Below are 10,053 nucleotides of genomic sequence, written 5' to 3' on the forward strand. Positions count from 1 at the left end.
TAGTGTCTCTAGATTTTGTCTAGTATCTACGAATCTTATACAGTCTCTAATTATGTGGTCAGGACTCTCAATTTTATCTGGACAGGACTGGCAGTACGGGTTACTTGCTAGCCTAAACCGGTATAAGTATTCACGGAAGCAGCTATGCCCCGTAAGAAACTGTGTTAATTGAAATCCCAAGTCTCCAAGTATAAATCCCAAGTATATTTAACATATGAATATTGTCTTTAGGTATTCAGTAAATTTTTACGCACAATCTTTATTTCTTTATTCCTGTGTATGAATTGTACACGAAGTTCCAAATTCAGCGTTACCGATGTCGTTTAAATTTCAAATATATGAGAAATATATTCTTATATAACCCTAAATTAATTAAATCAAGTATTGAAAATCTTCTCAAGTGAACGTAGTTTTCTGTTGATATATAAGATCTGTTTCACTAGCTACTCGTAGTAAAACACAAGTAAAATACAAACTGAGAGCGTAACACAAATAAAATGCCAAACTACGCTCTTTACACATGGAATACCTTTGTGTAAAATCTAGTGAAAACACCAGTACCGCGCAAAAAAATAATACAAAAATTTGAATTCAAACCAAAACAGCTGATTCACGCAAAACACAAATTTTACTTCAAATAAAATGTACAAGTAAAGTCTGTGTAGCATTTTCAAATTTCAACAAGAATGTTACGCTATCTCAGATGCTCTCATTTACTCGAAAATTTGCTGGTGGAACGCACTGGTGTATATACACAGTGTTACTTAAAGTTACTACGAGTATCTGATGGAACAGAACTATAATATACTACTAGTTATATTAAATATTTCCACTTTTTACAAATTGCTTGCAATTGTTTATGTGCGCTTTAGTATTTATCATATGAATCAGTCTTTAACTGAACTCAAAACTTACTTAGTGAAACAGAGCAAACTTAAGTGTGAGAAGTAAAAGAAAGCTGAAACAATAGAAAAACAAAATTAAATGCGTTGAGCCTGAAACAGTTGTCGTAGATATAGCGAACGTAGAAAATATGACATGGCAGAACGTAGATAAAGTCATTAGTTATCGTAGAATACACACAAACCAAATATCATAAAAACATGAACAATACAAGTTCTCTTCGATCAATAAATATATTACATATAGAGAAAGGCAATGCAAATCTTCAATGTTTGTGTCAGTTAAAATAAGTTTTCTTTAGTGCTCACGGCGAACAGCACAAGGTTAATCGATTGCATTGTTTTCCATATAATAGAATAGATCAGCTGATTTAAAGCATAAATGTTGAATTAGTATTGTTATAAAAAAACAGCCGACAAGTTCCATCATATGGAATACAATGCAATGAATTTTGGTTAACAAATTATAAAGAATTTGCAAGCGTTGAGTCTTGATAAAAAGTTGTGTTCATTGTTATATCTTATGCCACAGCTGCTGCTACACATTAAGTATTGTAAGGTTGGCAACACCCATTGTTTGACACTGCAATATGTTTTCTGTTGCATTTTTTTTTTAAACTTTTTGCACGAAGAACTTATTTCTATTTTGGCGCATTTGGTGACGGTTCGGCTGCCATTGCTGGGAATAAGCTTTTAAAAATATAAAAGTATTTGTTTAACAGGATTATTTGCATAAAGTAAAAATAAACTGTATGAAATGGATGAAGTGCGTGAAATAACTATACTTGTAAAATGGAGCGGCAAGGAATATCCAATTAATGACCTGACAGATCAGGACACTGTGGCTGTTTTACGCCATGAAATCTTCAAACGAACCCAAGTACGCCCAGAACGTCAGAAATTGATAAATTTAAAGTATAAAGGTATGTTGTATACTTATTTTCAAAACAATAAAAGTTAATTTGTAAACAAATTCAGCTAAACCAGCAGCGGATGATACTAAAATTGGTTTATTGGAGCTTAAACCAAATTTTAAATTGATGATGGTGGGCTCCACCGAAGCGGATATTGAATCAGCTTGCCAACGTCCTAATGATGTCGATGATGTGTTAGATGATCTCGATATTGTGGTAGAAGAGAAAGCATTTAGAATTGAAAATTCCAAAGTTTATTTGTCAAAAATACAACGCCGTATACGTGATTATAAAATTACTGAAATTAATCCACCACGCGACGGCAAACGTTTGTTGGTCTTAGATATTGATTATACACTTTTCGACCATCGGTCAGCAGCTGAATCTGGCGCCGAATTAATGCGACCGTATTTACATGAATTTCTTGAATCTGCATATGAACATTATGACATTGTAATATGGTCGGCAACTGGTATGCGATGGATTGAAGAAAAAATGCGCCTATTAGGTGTGACCACAAATACCAATTATAAGATTATGTTTTACCTCGACTCAAATGCAATGATATCGGTACATACAAGTGATCGCGGTGTAATAGATGTGAAGCCTTTGGGTGTAATATGGGGTATTTATCCGCAATATAGCGCTAAAAACACAATTATGTTTGATGATATACGTCGTAATTTTATAATGAATCCCAAGTCTGGCCTTAAAATCAAACCATTCCGTCAGGCGCATTTAAATCGCGACAAAGACGACGAATTATTAAAATTATCGAAGTATTTGCGTGATATAGCTTTAAATTGTGAGGATTTTAACAAACTAAACCATCGTAAATGGGAAAGTTTTAATCCAAAAAAATGAATTTTAGATTTAAGTATTTTGTTAAAATAATTGTATTGTACTTTGTGTGTTTATGATTTGTTTCTTTAATGTAAATTTAGTTTGTATACTTTTGCAGCATTAAAAATGATGTCATGATTTAAAATAAAATTATAAAATCTAAGGCATTGAATATAAAACTTATTGTAAAAAAATAATTGCCAAAAAAATTTATTTCTTATTGGTGATAAAGTATAAAATGCATTTAATACGTTTTTAATAAATTAATTATATTTTTGTATAAAAATATTGTTTTTATTCATTTAAATGAAAGGGTTAAAAGTAAGTGATTCACATCTATATATCTTCAGTAAAAAAAGAAAGGCTGTTTATATGATTTAGTAATTTGAGCGATACTGTATATACAATCATTTTTGAAAACATATTTTTTTATATATAAAATGGTATATATATGTTGGTATGTTTCTTTTTAATCTGTTTATAAAAACTGATATTATACTAACACTACGAAAAAAACACTTATTGCACATTTATTCATACAAAATTAATAGGACTAAATCTTTTATGTATAATAGCTGGTAATAAACGAAACATAGAGGTTACGTTTGTATAGTACAAAATTAAAGGAAAAATGGAAAATATTTCTGGTTATCAAAGAAATAAAATCTGCTGGACATGAGCGTCAAAGACTGTATTACCAAAAACAAATAAAACAAGTAATATCGTTACCTGAGGCATATGCAGGTCTTGAAAACTGCAGGACATTGAATCAAACAGAGACTTCAGTATTGCATCTCGTTTTTGCTTTGGAGTCGTGATTGCCTCAACAGCAGTGTTCTACGCTACGTTGCATCTTTCAAACTGCCATCCTATCAGAAATTATTATCTATATTAGGATTTCTCAGCTGCTGGTTCGCGCCATAAGCATTGCCCTGCAAAACATTGTGAAATTTTTTTCTATCATAATACGTAATGACTCGAGAAACACTGGTCTATATAACTATCTATTCATTATCTTTATTCATTATCTATTAATCATAAAGTTTTATTGTGATACAAAGCCATTTATATTTTACATATACATATATTTTTTAATAATTAAAATTTATATACAATTATTTTAAGTATATATTATTTATTTAATAAATTATATCCTAAAAATGTAACAAGTAACAATAATAAATTAAGTAGCCTTATAATGTGTAGCCACCCTGATCAGCCCAGTGCACTCTTCGACTGTCCATATAATCGAAACTTTCATATATTTTACGTCGTTCTTCATCAAGCGCGGCGAGACCTTTATATTTTTGTAGAACATAACAACAGCTGAATAAGAAGGCGATTTGGAATATGAGCCAGAAAATAAATATAGCAATTAGTAGACTCTGGTTCAGACATATGCTATCCAAATTAAGTTGATCATCTATATATATGTATATTTAAGTATATATATATTCTTTTCTAATTTAATTAATAATATGTTTAATTACTCACCTATACCAGCTATGAGTAACACTCCGCGCTCCCCATATATATAACTATTGCTATTGGTCATATCCGGACCACGAACGTGTAGATTATAATTAAGTGGCAGCGTATCTGTATAGTTCATGTAATATTCTGTTGCTAAATTAGATATATTTTTATTCGCATTCTCGGGAAGGTTTTTAATATCCATTACAGTTGATATGTAAATTGGATTTTGTACTTTTAAATGTGATGGTTCCAACTGTAACTCTCTACGTTTTCGTTGACTTCTACCATGTTGTCTATATCCAACGCCGGTGCCATTTTGTATGCAATTGATTTCTGGACAACGCTGCCCACAAAAATGTATTTTGACATCAAAATTAACCATACCATTGCCGGCGAATTTGAATGCATGGAAATTCGCGTGTAGTATATTTTTGCTATGGGTACGTATGCGTTTCAGTGCTGGAAAAACTGACACATCTGTTGGACAACCACGATTATCTATAAGCAAAACAAAATTTTTGTTATCCGGAGTTTTGGCGATTAGCGAAGTAGCTCGAAAATCAGGCAGTGGTGGCAGTTCAATAGTTCTGAGACTATTCTGCAGTTGTTGTTGTGGAGTATATTCTGCAACTATTTGTAGTTCTAAATTTTGTCCAATTTGTACATCATTTGTTTCATGTTGGTGTGATAGATCAATAATCTGTAAAGTTATTTTTGGCAGTATAGTCGGATCGATAGTATTATTAATTTGTAGGAATCCCTCATTGGGAAGTGTGCTGTAGTAAGAGAAAATTAATCTTTTTTTTTAGTGATTTTAGTATAGTAAAATTATTCGATTCACCTTTGTGCATAATCTAATGATGACTCTAGTGCAATTGCGTTGGGTATTTCTTCTTCTTCGGAATTAGTATCATCTATACCGTTTTTTAAGGTTGAATTGCTCATAATGCAACCAACTTTTATTAATCGATCACCTTGTGTCTGAACATTTGCATTATTTTGTATAACAATTAGAGTTGAAACAAATATTCTAAAAATAAATACAGATTTGGTAAATAAATTTGATATGATAATATAATTCTTCGCGTCTAACCTTTGATAGGTTCTAGTGACTTCGTAAGCACGTAAGATTCCACAACGATTCTCCTTTATTTCACTACCGATTGGTAGGCGCAATAAAGTACTCTTCGTACCATTTCCAAGTGCTACGCAATCTTTCGAATGCAAGCTCACGTACATTTTTCCGGAAAACCAATCTTTAGGAGTGTATTTTATAGCCATTTCGTTATTAGTGCATATGACCTGTACTATTAGAAGATATAAATATAAAAAAAAGAAATTAAATAATAGCAATAGATTGCAAAAAAGGTGTAATAGTATTAATACTATTATGGTTGCGCGACCAAGATGAGTGAATAATAGGTGAGATTCAAACGGGGCATTGCACAAAAAAGCTTTCTGGAGCATAAATATTAACCTATTATGATACCCGAGCTCAAACTGATAATCTGTTGATAAGTTTGGTTGGTTTTTTTTGAAATGATCGATTTTTGAGGAATGAATTTATCAGGGAAAATGTTAAATATATAATTAATATATTATAATCATTAATGGCGCAACGATCCTAGATGAATCTTGGTTTCCTTTAGTAATTGGCATCATATATCCGTATTGTTTTCTATAGTTCTTCAATTTTTTTTTTCCAAGCAATTCTTAAATAATTCATATTAAAGGAAGCGGAAAAGAAACAATAACTATACAGTATAGACTAGACAAGAATAATTATAGAATTTAAAAGAATGTGGTTAAATTTTATTTAAGATTTAAAAATAGAGTATTATATTTTGTCATATATTATATTATACTAGAAAAAAATAGATAATAAAAATCCATAAGAAATATGTGGTGTACAATTATTTAATAACTCCGAAAAAAATACCACAGTAAGAAAGAGCAAATTACTAATGAAGATTTTGGGTTATAGCGTATAAATATTTATTAGTTCCGAAAAAACTACTAAATGGATAGAAAAGTACTTATATTGATTTTAGAGTATATATATAATATATAGAGTATATATAATGGAAAGAAGTAAAATTACTAGTACAGATTTTGGAATATACAATTGTTTATAATGTTCGAAAAAACACCACAGAAGCGAATATAAAATTACTAAGAAATATTTTGGGATATATAATTATTTATTAATTCCGAAAATAGGGAAGGATAGAAAATTGCTGATGAAGTATTATTTATTTATTCTAATACATATTCTATCTGATATGATGTCTGATAGAAAATTACTGATAAAGATAATTGGGTATGTTAAATGTTTTAAATTACCATAAGTATTATTAGGAATATTAGGAACTCGTTTGATGAAGGCAAAAGCTAATTTGCCGATATACGTATCGGAATATAAAAAAAATACGATCGAAATAAAAGTTAAAATCGACTTCACCATAAGAATGTATAGCAAATAATTAATATATATTTTAAAACACAATATTGTTTATTTATTCTGTAATTTTTACATAAAGTCAAATCAAGAATTTTTGATATATAATAACTTACCATCCAAACATTTTACTCTTCTCATGTAAACTGAATTTTCTCGTTCTTTTAGACTACGTGGACCCATGGAAATCAAATCTTCAGAATGTAATAGGCATTCGGTGTTGGTTAAATCTTTTTCGTAATAAAATGATACCCCTTGACAGTAGAAGCTTGTCTCCTGCGTACAACGGGATTGACACTATAAAAATATGATAATATTTAATTTCAAATAATTGTGTTTATTTTTTTTTTTATTAGATTAACAATAGTTTTTGTCATTTTTTCAAATCAAATTTAATTCAAATTGTATTCTTTCCACACCTCTTTTTGGTCAAGCCCCATCAGTTTAGCTTCCGCATAAATGAAGCTGCTGTTCGCATATAATTCATATGAGCACTGATCATTTTCCATTTCACGTTCATAGCATTGATTTTCGATGTACTCCTCATCATAGGGTGCAGCCCGGAATGCGTCTGGCTGTATCATTTTATCTTTGTCACTGAGTATGCAGCGGCCTAATGTGATGTGTTTTTGTGGTTGATCTTGTTGAAAAGATCTAAACAACATGGAACAAAAACATGAATATATTAGATTATGTTTACATGACAAGATTAAAGATATAAAATAACAATGAAATGAGCTATCAAGATACTAAGGAATTAAAAAGTTTTGTATAAAAATAAATTAATATCGACGAAAATGTTGAAAAAATCATATAGAGAGATTTGGTTAAAAATATTTAAAAACAAATAAAATTTTTTTAATTATTTATAATGCATTTTTATATTGAATAATAGTTATATTATATCATAAAATATAGTTTAATTTTTTTTTATTACATAAAATGATTTTTGATGCCTCTTTAAACCTCTTAATTAAGTTCAAGTAATTTGGGTTGAGAAGGTTGGGTTTGCAGTTAACAAATATACAGTTTAAATGAGGTAATCAAAATGTTTAAAAAAATTGCATTTCTATTTTTTATTTCACTAATAATTATTTAAATAATAAAAAATGATATCATGCAAATTAAGTTGAAAGTAAAAGCAGAGAAGCAATAAAAAATGTGAAAAACACACTTCACGGCGTTTCCACAAAAATGCGCAATTACTAAATGAAAAGGTTTTTTTTTTTAATGACATTCCCATACATATAGATTAATATATTTACATATATGTATATAAAATATGAAATATTAAATACCTATCACGATTATTTCTGTATGAAGGCGCAAACGATGCAGATAGACAATTGAAATCTGTTTCGAAGAGACAATTTTCCGCACATTCACGCCTCGTTACCAAGGTGGGTATTGTCTTCTTTCCCTGAAATATTAAACTGGTACCAGGAATCTTTGTCAAGGTCCACAAACGACTTTTGCATGTATCCGGCACTATAAAAAAATATAAATATTTTTATTGAATTTATATCTACATATATAACTACAAAATATAAATACAAAAATATTTTTTTTTAAACCTTTAAGGCAAGTTTTTTCATAGAAAATTGCTTCTGCATCAGCCACTAGAGGTAAATCATTGCCGATTGCTTGATAATGTGAAGTTCTTTCAAAATACGAGTATCCATAACATTCGTCTGTATCCAGCAAATGTACATAGGCTATACAACTTTCATCCTTATTACAGATTCGCCAGCAAATTGAACTTACAGGTTCCTGAAAGTCTCTTTTGGATGAGTTATCTATATGTGCGTAACTAAACCTTGGTGAATATATCAGATTTTCCTTATTTATAAATTCTAGTGGTGGACGGAAACCAACAATTTTTTGTAAATGCATTTGATAGAGAGGACATTGTAGAAACAAGGCAGCTGAAAACAAAAGAACCAATATTGGGTAAATTAGTATTGACATTTTTTTTTTAAATATAATTATATAAATAAAATAACACAATAAGTTAATTGTCACTGGATCGAGAACTACTCTCCTCTTCTGACATTAGGAGATTCTCAACGGCCTACATTCTGGCTTTCATTTGAAAGACGGAATGTCTTCTGTTCGGTTAGGATCTGCTGCAGCACAAAAGATCAAAAGATAAACGTAAAATAAATAAAAAAATCGGACCATTGATGTATTGCATTAAAAAATCGCAAAGAAAGGGTATGGGCCATAACCGAACCAAATCTAACATATTCGCGGTTTACTGCGTTGGTTTTTAATAACTTAAACTACGTATACCAAAAATCTTAATATTTATTTTTTTTTAAATATTAAAAATTTTAAGACATCACAAACCAGGGCACAAAGTAGTAAGATCATAACGATGGTAAAAGTACAATAGGCTATATATATATATATAATACAGAGTATATTTTGCCTGACACTATGCTACGACTTGAAAACATGTATATCAACAAAAGCTCATGAGTATAATTTTAAGACATTTCTTACGAATTATTTTGGTTTAATATAAGAGAAAAATAGACAATACAGTACCTATTTTATAGAGCAACAAAATCGAGAATATATGTGACAATGAAATGTGAATAAGTGGTTTTACCTGATGTTTAAAGGGCAATACTCAAGTTAATCTTTTTCCTCAGAATGTACTTAATAAACATAACTTTTTCTAATAAAATACTTTTTACTAAAATAAAAAAAATACTTTTTAAATACTTTAAAAATACTTTTTACTTTTTTTACTTTTACTAGAAAGTCTAAGGTGTGGGGCCTGATGTGTAACATTGGAAATATTACTCGTATGCTTAGTATCAAAGAAAGAGTGAATTTCGTCTGGAGAGAGTCGGGATGTGACATAATAAATTTTCTGTCATCTCCGCAATGCTCTTATCCTAGCTACTCATACAAAAACCCCTACTGGAGGCACCAATGTTATCGCTGGTGTACTTATTAAACAATGCCCTATAAATACGGATATAAGCAGATTACTTGTTAAATTAAGCAGAGTATTACTTATGCCATACTTGGGTAGCTCATCAAACCTAGAGCTTGTCGAGATGGTAGTGTGACTTAGAACCCAGATTAAATAAATGTTGTTTGCTGCACTTACATAATTAAGAAATCAACGGCAACACAATACTCTCTCGATCTTGTTCACATTTTCGATTGTATTGATCGCAGCTTTAATATTCGAAAAAGTATTGATACCGGTATATAATATCAAATCATACTTTACTATTTTAGCTACATCACGGATGGCTCTTACTTGGGCATGAAAAACAATACGGTACTCTGCAGATTGGACCTAATTGACGAGAATACACTATACATCTTCCAGATTTAGTTCCTAGTTTTGAGAGTTCTACTTAGATCGACTTACTTCTATTCAGTGGTAGAGAGTCCCATTGGAATATTAGAACAGAGATTAGAATTATGTCTGCATTAC

The 10,053-nt window shown here is 30.2% G+C and overlaps 2 protein-coding genes across 2 annotated transcripts; one reads left to right on the plus strand and one right to left on the minus strand.

Annotated features, from left to right (window-relative positions):
• The first annotated feature begins 1,508 nt into the window (after positions 1-1,508).
• On the plus strand, positions 1,509-2,932 carry LOC119680374 (ubiquitin-like domain-containing CTD phosphatase 1). The gene is made up of 2 exons (XM_038093154.1): positions 1,509-1,825; positions 1,881-2,932. Exons 1-2 carry the CDS (start codon positions 1,660-1,662, stop codon positions 2,678-2,680), a joined length of 966 nt encoding a protein of 321 aa, XP_037949082.1. The 5' UTR covers positions 1,509-1,659; the 3' UTR covers positions 2,681-2,932.
• An 865-nt stretch (positions 2,933-3,797) lies between these two features.
• On the minus strand, positions 3,798-8,646 carry LOC119676740. Its single transcript, XM_038087996.1, has 9 exons — positions 8,631-8,646; positions 8,168-8,518; positions 7,892-8,081; positions 7,013-7,247; positions 6,710-6,890; positions 5,229-5,442; positions 4,977-5,165; positions 4,154-4,911; positions 3,798-4,082 (listed from the first exon to the last, which is right to left on the minus strand). The coding sequence occupies exons 1-9, from the start codon at positions 8,644-8,646 to the stop codon at positions 3,853-3,855; spliced, it is 2,364 nt and encodes a 787-aa protein (XP_037943924.1). The 3' UTR covers positions 3,798-3,852.
• Between the last annotated feature and the right edge of the window lie 1,407 nt (positions 8,647-10,053).

This window comes from Teleopsis dalmanni, chromosome 2 (assembly GCF_002237135.1).
Source record: "Teleopsis dalmanni isolate 2A chromosome 2, ASM223713v2, whole genome shotgun sequence".
Classification (NCBI taxonomy): Eukaryota; Metazoa; Arthropoda; class Insecta; order Diptera; family Diopsidae; genus Teleopsis; species Teleopsis dalmanni.